At 48.8% G+C, this 12,061-nt stretch overlaps 1 protein-coding gene across 1 annotated transcript in view; it reads left to right on the top strand.

The window, feature by feature from the left end:
* The first annotated feature begins 7,205 nt into the window (after nt 1–7,205).
* LONRF2 (LON peptidase N-terminal domain and ring finger 2) overlaps nt 7,206–12,061 on the top strand; it is a 34,804-nt gene continuing 29,948 nt past the window's right edge. Inside the window, exon 1 of the mRNA XM_086610031.1 lies at nt 7,206–7,965. Within this exon, the coding sequence (XP_086466157.1) occupies nt 7,206–7,965 (760 nt within the window). The remainder of the gene's footprint in view (nt 7,966–12,061) is intronic.

The following is a 12,061-nucleotide window of genomic DNA, read 5'->3' as shown; positions in this document are numbered from 1 at the left end:
AAAACATCTGATAATGATGTCCTAGCAGGAGAGAGAGCCTTGGGAAAAGCTGATCCCTGTCTGTATTTCCAAGGCAACCCATCACCCTGAAAAATGTTTATGCAGCACTCCAGAAAGGGGAGAGGCCCATGGATGTCAACAGATGTCTCCTCTACCCATGGAGATGCCACCTCCTGTGCCCACCCTCTGGCTGGACAACCACCCACGTGGGCGGCTGGCACCAGAAGAGATTTGGGGTGCCATCAACTGCATTGTGTTATCTTGTAAAACGAGCTCAACTCCAGATGCCAGAAGGGTCCCTTGCCATGGTGTGTGTCATCTCACTGAAATTCAGGACACCCTGGTGCAACACGAGCCTAGGTGACACCACTTTCCACCCATGTGGGGTAAATGCTTGGGCCGTTAGCTTTCAGCCTGGTCCAGGTGCTGCTGCATTTAAGCATGTGCAGCAGCCTGGAGCAGCACGAGTGGGGCTTTGCTGAGCCACAGTCCAAACAGGAATTGCAACACAGGTGTAACTGGACCCATTTTCACCAGGGACTTGCTTGCAGAACATCCTCCTGCTCAGTGAGCAAACTGACCCCGGGTATCCAGAGGTAGATGGAGATCAGCACCCAACAAGAGGACATCCCACTCCAACCCTGTGCCTGCCAAAAGCCCTGACAGCACCAGCAACAGAGCAAAACAGTGCTATTTTTTCAGGCATGCGAACCAGCACAATGGAAAATATTTGTGATATTCTGAAAATCCAAGCTGATGCTTACTGAACAAGACTGAAAAATTCCCCGACTCTGTGCTAGGAAGTAGCAAAGCAACCAATGTGGAAAGAGACCTCCTTTGGATGAGCTAACCATGTCCACAGATGCATGTGCCAGGATGGCAGCCGTTCCCCAGCCCACCGGGTGCTACTGCTGGCATCACCCTCCCTGTCACCCTCCGATTAGGAAATAGGTGCTGTCAGGAAAATTCGCAACTGGCCCGTACCAACTGAGGAGAGCGGCTCGAATGCAACGTAAAGAATTACAAAAGTAAATTTTTATTCATGTGCATGAGGTGTCCCAGCCAACTAGGGGCACTCCAAATGCGGTTTCATGCAGGGTTCTTACATCCTTCAAACGTTCAGGTACAACACAATTTGTCTAATCACTAACAGCCACGCTACCGATTACTAATAATTGTAAAACTTTGCAAAGCAACAATATTTTTGCAGCATGCTCGCTGCTTGTCTAAAGATCCAGACATTCCTGGAGTCAGTCTTTAGCTAGAGTTACTTATCTAGGAGGCCAGGTAATGCTGGGAGGGTTTCAAAGATGTGTTAGAGGGCGTAGGATGCTGATGGTATCTTGGTTGTCCCAGGGTATCCTATATTCTTGATGCACAACTCTAAGCTTCTAAGAAGCAAAGTCTTTATTCCCAGGGCTGGGCTGTCCTGTAGTTTGTTTTACTTAAGTGTGAACGATACCAGTCTCCAGTAAAATTTCACTACCTCATTACGCTACAGTGCATAATGTGAACTAATACATATATTGACAAAGTTAATACGCTTTCATGCTATAAAGACTGATGGATGTAATCGTTAGGGAAGGGGATTTTCTGAACAGTGCTTATCTCAGAGTGAGGAGCCGCTTGTTCCACGTGGCAGCCATCGGAAAGGAATCCAGTAGTACACTTTAATTGGGTCCTTTTGCATCATAGGATGTGTTACAGATTTGTCGGACAATTATTAAGCTATTTAATCTTCCAGTCAGCCCGTGCAGGATGTAGTTAAGAATAATATCTTTTATACATGATACATGTGTGTCACACTGAAAAGACAAGATCCGTCTCCCCATCTGGGATGTTGCAAGGAAGCATGAGAACCTCCAGAAACAGTCCTAGCTCCTGTGATGAACAGCAGCTGGATTAACATATTACATGTCTTCTGGGGGAAAAAGTAATCTTTGTTATGTTTAACATCAATAGATTTTAGCTAGCACCTTTTTCATCACTGCCACTACCCTGCAACTTTCTTATAAAAATGATATTTCTGGAAAAAGGCTTTCTTTAAAAAAAAATTAAAAGTTTGCATTTCTGCAATTTCAGCTGGGGCAAATTCATTAGGCTGACAAAGACATTAGTAGTAATAATCATATAGTGCCTTTTTCTTTTGAAAGCTGGAAAGCTCATAATAAATGAGGCAGTGGTTAGGGAAGGAGAAAAGCAGTTGAGGACTGACTAGAAAGACTGTGTTCTGTGCTCTGCCGTGGGTTTTCTTTGTGCCAAAGTGTAAGGCATTTACATCATGCCTTGGGAAAGGGATTGCTAATTGTATAGCTCTTGTTTGCAGAGTGCTCAGGCTGAGGCCCAAACTCAGACCAAATTCTTAGCACCTCCATCCAGTTGCAGTTCAACCAAAGGAAGCTCTTCTGCTGAAATAATCTGCGTACCCAAAAAACCATACCCTGAAATTTCATCCACTAAATTGAGTGCCCCAAGTTAATGGCCACTCTGGACTTAATTGACCTGTACCTCAACTTCCCAGCTGTTAAGGGGGGTAATTATATTCCTTTTGACTCTTGTTCCTGTTGTAAATGCAAATGTGTGTATATTTGTGAACTATTCCAATGCTGTAGCCCTGAATTTTATAGAAAAGCACATGAGGAAATGTAGAATTCTGCTCCTGCAGCAAGGTATGACTAATATAAACTAAAAGGTATGGGGGACTGCACAGTGACCGGTGAGAACATTAGTGTCTGGATGCTCATTAACTGAGTAGCTGCTTTCCTGTGCTCTGAGAGAGGCATACATCCCGTAGAGAAAATAGTATGTGATTAATTAAAAAATGTATTGGGTAAATGCATGAAGGAGACAAATTAAATGAGCATAAACAGCCTTAATTATGCTGGATCCTAATTTTTGTGTCTTTGACTTTACAACTTCAGTAACATTTTAGCGTCGTACATGCGTGTGTGTCTGGGCACTGATTATATCCTATCATTTTTTTCTTTCTTCCAAAACAATAAAAGACAAATTTCTTCCACAAGATCATCAAAACAAACCAGAGTTTAACACTTCAAACTACCTTGGAATAGAAATGTGTTAGAGGAATTCAAATGCCCTCCAAATATGTAAATGCTGTCATTTCAAAGTTGCTTCATCTCCTTCTTTCCCCTTCAAACTTAGGTAAAATTCTACCCTGGGGGAAACCCTGGGAAAGCTGGGCCTCAGGAAGACGCTGAAAATTAGGCTACAAACTTAAAGGAAACCTCACGTCAACTTTGAAGTGTGTAACAGTGACTCAGCGGAGTGAGCACCTGTAATTCTCTCCTTGCAAAGCAGATGGACTTCTACAACGGCATGTTGCTTAAGAGAGCATGGTGAGGCCACTCCTAAGTGGAAGCATACTATTAACAGGAAAAATAATACCGCTAACGGGGAGCACCTCTGACAACCTGACAGATAGTGGCTAATTTTGGGTGACAGAGTGGGGTTTTTTTAAGATGATGAAGCCAGCAGAACTTTTGCCCTGGTTTTGGTCAGTACAAGAGAAGATCCTTCGTCTCCTGCAGTAGGCAACATTTTAATCCTAGGCAGTAGCTACAGCTTTTCTTCTGATAAAAACCATAAATCGATTTGGTGTTTCAGTCGGCTTTCAGATGCTTTATGAAAAATCCATTCTGCTTTGTGGCTTTCACAATCAGTCGCTCGTAGATCATCCAGCAAGAAGCCATAAACCACACGACCGTGTCACGTGGCACCTGTTTCACTGGAACTTCTTGGCAGGAATCTCCTATGTCATGTTCATTGACCTTGGATGAATAACCTCCACATACTACCAATAATTTCAGTGAGAAGCATGAGCTTCTTAAGTATAGATCATTAATAATTTTACTTCAGTTTCTTTCCCTTCGTTTCTTGATGTTTCTCAGGATGTCATTCTTTCCTGCAAAGTTATTAACACTCGAACTCAAGGAATTCTTATTGATATTGCAAAAGGGGACTCTATCAAAGTGGCTTTGTTGCTCAGATAGAGAAACAGTAGATACAAGTGCAGGGTAATGCCATGGCCAGACGTACAAATAAACTGTGCTCTGAGCAAGAAGACCTGCAAAAAAACATGGCCCCTGAAATAGGCATCAAGGAGAAGAGTAATGCAGGTGTGCTCAGACACCGGTGGCAAGCAGTTTTGTACATGGGAGGAAGGAAAAAGATGGCATGCTGAGTCAGTTTGAATACCAGCGAGGTAATTTTGTTCCCTCGCAAATAGATGTCTTGAAAAAAAGAGAGGCGGTGTGCCAAGAGGCTATTGATCGCATTGCTAAATAAAGTAGTAGCCTCACTTGGCGGTGGGTTCTTCTAGAAGCACTTGCTAAGCGTTGATAAGGAAAGGACGGCAGCCACCCCAGCATGCCGGCACGGCGTGGCACAAGCACAGCAGCAAACAGAGGGGCTGGCTGGTGGTGTTTGATACCACCTCCTGAGCCGGTGCCCCCCCAGCTGCCCATCAGAAGGGATGGCCGGAAGTGAAGGGCTCTCACGCAGCAATCCCAAGACACATGGGGAAAAGTGGCATGGTGGGACAGACTTGCCTGCTCCCTCCTTCCGCAGGAGAGCAAGGAGGGCTGCCAAGGAGTTCCCAGCCAAAGAGCCTAATGGCCAGGGGAGCGGGATGAGAGAAACCAGCAAAAACAGTGACGCTCCTCATCAGGGCTCCAGGAACTAAGAGAATAACACTGAGGGGTGGGTCAAGTGACAAGTGCACATTTTCATTGCCCATCCAAGATCCCGTGGCTTGTCCTTGATACAGCAAAGCAGAACTGGCTGCACTGCTTCTGTCCTCTGTGCTATGAATCATGTCCACGGGTGACTTTGAGAAAATGGCAATGGGATTCAATCCCATTGTAATTCCAAGTGCAAATGTCAAGAAATGGAAATGATGAAATAGTGATGGGATACTGAGGCCAGCTTCTGGATAGGAACCTTGAGCTAAGGAGAGTGGTGCAAGTATCAGACCAGCAAGCGTCACTGAAAGAACCATTAATTAGAAACATTAATAGTGCAAAATGGGTAAGTCGTGGAACAACTTAATGCACACACGCTGCTTTGCAAAGCAACCATACTTCTATAGCCATCATCCACCTGCTTCGTTATTGATCTAGACGTCCCTGAGGTCAGTCTTCCTACAGGTACTTGTCTATGATGCCAGATAAGGGGAGGATTTCACAGAGGTGTTGGAGAGACTTGGATGCAGGTGTTACCTCCATAGTCCAGGGGGATGCTTTATCCTTCGTGGAAGGCTTTGAGATTCTGAGAAACAAAGGACTTTACCTTCCAGGTGGGGGCTGTCCACCTCCTCCTCCTTGTGTTACAAAAACTCTGATAAAATAGCGAAGAATTGATCAAGTAGAAGAATTAGGTTTGATTAAAAGGTAGAAAATTGTGAAGCATAATGTTAGGTTAGGATTGTTAAGTTTGAAATAGGTAACCATAGAGATCTCACCAGAAGTTATTGGGTTTTTTCTATGTTTTGTTTTAAGAAACTAAGGAAACCATCACTGACACTGGTTATGCTGTGTGGAAACCCCCTTACCCCTTCCCATCTCCATTTCAATATCAACGATTCCACTCAGTAGAGTTATGTAGAATTAGCCAATGATTGTTTTAGGGTAAGAATATTGATGTTATATAACTAGCAAAACCAATTATTTTAAAGGTCAAATTTAAGAGGGAGCATAATATGCATTTTTATGTAAAAGAACTTATGTAACAATGATTCGACAAAGAAAAAAAAAAGTTTAAAATCTATGAATTTTAACGCTAAGGTGGACACGTTTGGACGGAGCCATCCCCTGTGTCCCCTGTGCTGCAATAAAGAAGTACCTCTTTATCTTCTTTGTGTAGATGAATTTTCTCCCGAATGCTAACACTATTAAGAAAATCGATACAATTTCATACTAGAAAGACTAATTGGAACAATAGTTAAGGAGTGAGATTTTCTTAACACAAGCTAAGAGGCTGTCATTTGGGGGCTCAAGGCCTAGCAGGAGAGAGGCAAAGATCAGAATACCTTCTGCTGTCCAGCTGCAATCCAAAGAGCAGCTGGACACGGGCACCTCCTCATCCGACTGACAGGCTCTCCGCTCCTCCGAACGGTTTGTTTACAGCTATGTCTAAAATAAACGTTGCCTATTTTTTTTTTTTTTTTACTCCTGTTATTCCTGTGGAGCAAGTTGGATTCCTTTCTGACTCACGCATGATTAACTAACTTCCAGCTGTATTATCTTTATTGTTGCTGCCGATGCACAAGCCAGCGCTCGGCACGACTCGCAGATCCCAAGCTGAGCTGGCAAGGCTGCTCCTTGCAGAAAAGGATTTTTTCTGAGAGTTGTGGGGTTTGGGAATTATTTTTTTTAAATTTATTTTATTTTATTTAGGAGAGAACACGCGCTTGCTTTCCCGGGGACCGAGGAAATACAACCACACAATAACCGATAACACACCCCTACCCACCCCGTGCGGTGCTGCTCGCCCCATGCGGAGGGGCCGCGCCCGGCAGCCGGGCGGCGCCGGCGGGGGGGTGCGGGGGGCCTGGCAGCGGCAGCAGCACCGCGGCCGCGCCCGGCGGGGGCGGGGGAGGGGGCGCGGCGAGGAGCCGCGGCGAGGAAGCGGTTAAGGCCGGGCACCAGGAAACGGGAAGGAAGAGGCTGAGCCCAGCAGGAGCCGCACAGCGGAAACGGCCCCCCCCCCGCCCGCCCTACTCCCGCGGCAGCAGGGAGCCGCCGCCGCCGAGCCGGGAGCACGTGCGGGCGCGGCGGCAGGCGGGCACGTGCGGCACCGGCACCTGGCGGCGGCCACCGGGCGGGCCCGGAGGGAGGGAGGAAAGAAAGGGAAGGAGCGCTGCCTCGGCCCCGCCGCGCCGCCGCCCCGGGGGAGGGCGGCCGGAGGCGGCTTACACAATCGGCCGCCCCTTACATAAGCCGGGAGCTGGGCCCGCGGGGGCGGTGCGAGCTGCCCCCCATCTCCCCCCTCCCCTCCGCCGTCACCCGTCGTTCTCTTCCCCCCTCCCCCCCCCCCGCCCGGGAGCCGCCCCCCTGCTGCAGCGATGTGACCCGCCCCCTCTCTCCTTCCCTTCCGTCGCCGTCCCCTCCCAGGAAGGAGCCGGAGTCGGCAGCGCCGCGGGCCCGGCATGGAGTAGGGCGGCCCGGGGCCGGCGGCGCCGCGCGGGCATGGAGCTGGGCCCGGGGCCCTGCGCGCTGCCCCCCGCCGCCGGGACCGGGTCCGCGGCGGCGGCGGGGGGACCCTGCGCCGAGATGCTGCAGGTAGCGGAGGAGGCCTTCCGCGGCGGCAACTTCGAGCTGGCGGCCGAGATCTACGGCTCGGAGCTGGCGGGGCTGCCGCAGCCCGAGCGGGGCCTGTGCCTCCGCCGCGCCGACGCGCTGGCGCGGGCCGGCCGCATGGCTGAGGCGCTGGACGCCTACGGTGCGGCGGCGCGGCTGGGGCGGCTGCGGCCCGAGGAGCTGCGGGAGCTGGCCGAGAGCTTCGCCCTCAGCATCCGCGACAAGGAGCTGCGTCTCCCGCCCTGGGGGAGCGGTGGACCCGGCGGCGGCGGAGCAGCGGAGGGCGAGGGGCTCGGCGACCCGGCGTGCTGCCGCCCGCCCGAGCTCTTCGCCTGCCCGCTGTGCCGGCGGCTGCTGTGCGAGCCGGTGACCCTGCACTGCGGGCACACCCACTGCCGCCGCTGCGCCGAGCCCGGCGACTGCGGCCGCTGCCACCGCCCGCGCCGCCCCGCCGAGACGACCCCCGCCGCCTCGTCGGCATCGCCCGCCGCCGCCCGCCCGCGGGTCAACGTGGTGCTGGGCAACCTGCTGCACAAGTGGTTCGGCGCCGAGAGCCGGGCGCGGCGGCTCCGCGCCGAGGGCGACGCGCTGCGGGAGCGCCAGGAGCTGCCGGCCGCCCTGGAGAAGTACAACCAGGCCCTGGAGATGGGTGAGCGGCGGCGGCGGCTTGCGGGGAGCGGGAGGGGGCGGTGGAGGAGGAGGAGGAGGGGGGGGGGGGGCGAGGCGAGGCGGGGGCAGCGCTGCCCGCCGGTCCCCAGGCTGCCCCCCCACCCCTCCCCGCGGGGAGTGGATTTGGGGTGAATGGTGGGAGAGGGCAGCTGGGGGAAGTTTTGAGAATGAATCCTCGCGCCGGGTCTCCTCACTCCCCCCTTCCCCCTCAAATGAATGGCTATTTTTGTTCCGCTGTTATTTTTGTCCTTGCTCTGAAGGTGCCTGGCGCTTGACTGCCTGCAGTCGATGACTCATTATGCAGTATTTCTAGAAAACCCGCTTTCCTATTTGTGGGGAAACCATCTTTTAGTAAAGGATACGCAGTGGCGGTCGTGTTAAGCCCTATCGCGGATTCGCGGGAGAAAGGGGGGTGTGGATCGGCTCCGTTAGCGACATGGGGTTGCATTTTCGGCGAAACGCAGCCTTTGGCAACGCTCAATGAAATATCAGTAGGCATAAAGGCTCAGCAAATGTCCTTTTATCTTTAACTGTGCAAAACAGTGAAGATAAATCTGCAGAGATCACCCGCCCGTGTGTGGAGTGTCACCTCTATATCGGTATTTCTGTGTGCAAAGTATTCCCTGAAGAGCCGGGGTTTAAATAAAACCGGCACGGTCTGCCTTCCTCCTCTGCCAAACCGATGGCAGCCTTAGTTTGTCAAAACTGGGTTGTTTTCAGTCTCTGCGCCGAGTAGTAGGTGGATCCTGCTCGCTCGTTTGTAGCCTTATAGTAATGCTTGTGTGCGGGCGTGCTCCCGTCTTGTTTGCTCTGCGAGCGGCGGGGGTGGTGCAGGAGCGCCACGAGTCTCTGGAGCGCCTGGAGAGAGAGGCGTGTAGCTGGGAAGAGCCGGGATCTCAGCAAATCCCCCCGAGATCTGCCGTTCCTCCAGTCTGAGCGTGATGCATGTTTGGCTCCATTGAGGAGGAAGAGGGGAGAAAAGCCTCAAGTCTTGTTTCAACAGAGACGAAATCCTGTGGGTAGATTTCTTAGGAAGACAAATGTAGAGAAAGCCATGCCTTCCCTCTGTGGAAGGGCTTCTTCCCTACTTTGAGTAAAACTGGTTTCCTTGTTCCTAGTTTTTACATCTCGGTATAAATGGCTGTGATTTTTTTTTTTTTTTCATTGAGGGATTAGGGATGGTTGGACTGGATGATCTCTAAGGTCTTTTCCAACCTAGAAATCTATGAAATCTTTATGCTGGCTGCTGTGGAAAGAGATACACCATTATGCTGGTCCCTGACTTGCTTTAATTTTTTGCTGCAGTTGCACGATTGGAATCTGAGATACGAGAGTTTTGGATAGCGTAGCTTGCTATCACCTCTCAGCTGCTGCTGGACATGGAAACTGTTACTTGGGCTATTTATTCCACTTTTCCAGCTGGATGTGACAAGTTTTCAGTCCTGGCTGAGTCCTCTCTGTAAAACTATTAGGTGGTTTAGCTGAAGTAATCTCTAGAAAAGTAGGGCAGGATGGAGAGCTCAAGACAGAAGGTGAAGCAGAGGGAGGGGAGAGGCTTGATGTAGGTCACTGCTGGGTACAGTGAGTTTTCAGTATTGGAGCCTCTTAAAGTTTTGGGTTCAGGGTCCCACTGCTGGGGAAAATAGTGTCTCGGCAATGAAGTAAGTGCTTGACGTGACTTTTGGAAAACTGTTTCTTGCTGTTGCACGCGCTTCGTGCTGCGTCTGCATGGGGGTGGAAGGAGAGGGAAGACCGTAGTGTACTGCTGGCACTCTGCACGGCCTGTCCTTTCCCCTCCTGTCTCTGGAGCACATATCTCCAGCCATGGCTGCTGCATGTCAGGGTCTCGAGATAAATCCCTTGCAGTGTCCTTATTTCTGTCGTCTTTGATTTCCTGAGTGCACTGGGAATCAGTTCAGAAACTCTTCACTTGGTCAGTGACGCTAAAATTGCTTAATAAGATATTTCTTTTAAAAAATTCTAATTGAAAATAATAGCAGATATCATGCTAGATTTTCAAATCCTAAAACTATAGGCTGACGTGTTGTAACATCTCAGTAGTGGATTCCAATTCCTGGCTGAAGGGCTGCCCACCCCCAAGCCCTTCATCTTTTTTCCTGTATCGTGTGTGCTGATGCTGTGTCTCACAGGTCGAACTGCTGTCTGAGCCTTGTGTTCTGAAATTCTTAACCACAGTTCTTAACCAGTTCTTACCTTCTTGCTTTCCAGCCAAGTATTGCAGTAAATAGGAGAGAAAAAAAAAAAAGATGGCTGTTTTCTAACTGTTCAGGACCTCTTAAGTGTTAGCATATGGGCAACTTGAAATGCTTATGAGCCACTGTCAGGTATTTAAGATTTTTAATGTGTGAGAAAATAACTGCTTTGTTTAACCTCCAGCTGCATATGTATTACTACTGAGAGTTAAGGGCCTGGGTATCCTTTAAATTTCTTTTTAGAGACTGAAGACACATGAGCACGTTGATTGTACAATTGCTGTATAAAGTTAGGTAAAACTCCAGGCTTCTTGGCAGGATGCACAGTTCGGTGGGATTTTTTTTTTTACTGGTGTTTCTTGTGGAGTACTTGACTGCTCCATCTGCAACAGCTGGCTTCATGTGATGTAATATTAAAGCAAGTTTTCCAGTTACTGATCACTTCTCTCATTCTGGTTTTGGCCTTTCGTCTTCTGATTTGCATTTTAGTTCTCGAGGTGCTTCCAGTCTAAACTATAAAAGGTTCTTGTCTTGTAGCCAGTACACTTATTTCCAGTACAATCTGGAATATCTGCTCTTAATTTCAGGTCTTGGAAGAGATCTGCATGCCTTCAAGTTGTCAGCCTTTTCCAGTTGAACTAGTTAGTCTCGCAAAAGCTTACTCTGAGCAAGTATCTTCATCTTTTGTCCTTAACTGTCAGATCTACAGTGCCAGCACTGCTCCCGTGTTTGCTCTGATAGACTCTGGTAGGGATTTAAGCGTGGTTGCATGGCTTTGTTGTTTTTTAAGAAAATCAGCTTTACTACTTGATCCTTCTAGTCCTCTTGAGATGCCCACAGCTTGGTGATCTGTCCTGTTTTAAACAAAGTGGCTGGCTTTTTTGCTGCGGTAGACTTTGAATAGATCCCTCATTATTGCAAGGTATCTAATTACCACAACTTCAAAGCAAGCGCATGTCAGGCTGCTTGAAAGGAAGCATTTGTTTCCAGCTGGATTGCTCTTTGTGCCAAGCTTTATGCTGTTCAGCCATCATAATATCGAATATTGTCTGAATCTCACTCTCAAGGCTGTTCCCCGCACAGATAAAATTCAGAGCTGGGCTATCAGAGGTGGGCGTCCTCTCTGCCATCCCTTCTTTTCTAACTGGTCTTCTGATTATATGAATTCTTAGGTCAACTAAACTGAAATATATTTCAGTTTAAAATATAAAATATTTCAGTTTAAAATATAATATATTTCAGTTTAAAATATAAAAACGCGTGCAGCGTTGGTTTGGGTTTTTTTTTGTGCGGTAGGTGCTTTCCTCACCCTTTTTCTTCTGACCTGCTGCTCTCTGATGGAGATGCTCTCTGGAGGGACTGTGCCTGGGAGGAGTATAGTTGTTTCTGTATGTCCACGTTTACAGAACCCTTAAGCTGAATGCCTGAAAGTAGAGGAAGCTAGGTTTTGGTGACAAATTAATATAGGTGTTTTGAGGATATGCTTTTGGGTTTTGTTTGTTTGGGTTTTTTGGTGTGGCTTTTTTTTTTTAATTCTAGAAAGCGATTCCCAATTACAGAGGTAGCAGGTGGCTGTTGCTTCTTAGGGAAGATCGTTATCTTTTCTCAAGTACCAGATGTAACTTTATACAGCCAAAGACTGTATCATGGCAGAGGTGGGAGCGTGACAACAAAGTTCACTCTTGGGGAACAGTATTTATCAAAAAATACTGTCTTGTGCAGACCAAACAGGATCATATTGTACAATTTGTGCTAGTCTGCTGCTTTTAAAATAAGATGCTATATGGCTCTGAAGGAGACCGAGCTCTCCTTGGGTGGAGGGCACGCTCGTAAGCAAACACACGTGGAGTGTAAGGGGGTTTG

This window comes from Tauraco erythrolophus, chromosome 1 (assembly GCF_009769465.1).
Source record: "Tauraco erythrolophus isolate bTauEry1 chromosome 1, bTauEry1.pri, whole genome shotgun sequence".
Taxonomy (NCBI): Eukaryota; Metazoa; Chordata; class Aves; order Musophagiformes; family Musophagidae; genus Tauraco; species Tauraco erythrolophus.
This window is presented reverse-complemented; position numbering and strand designations above follow the sequence as displayed.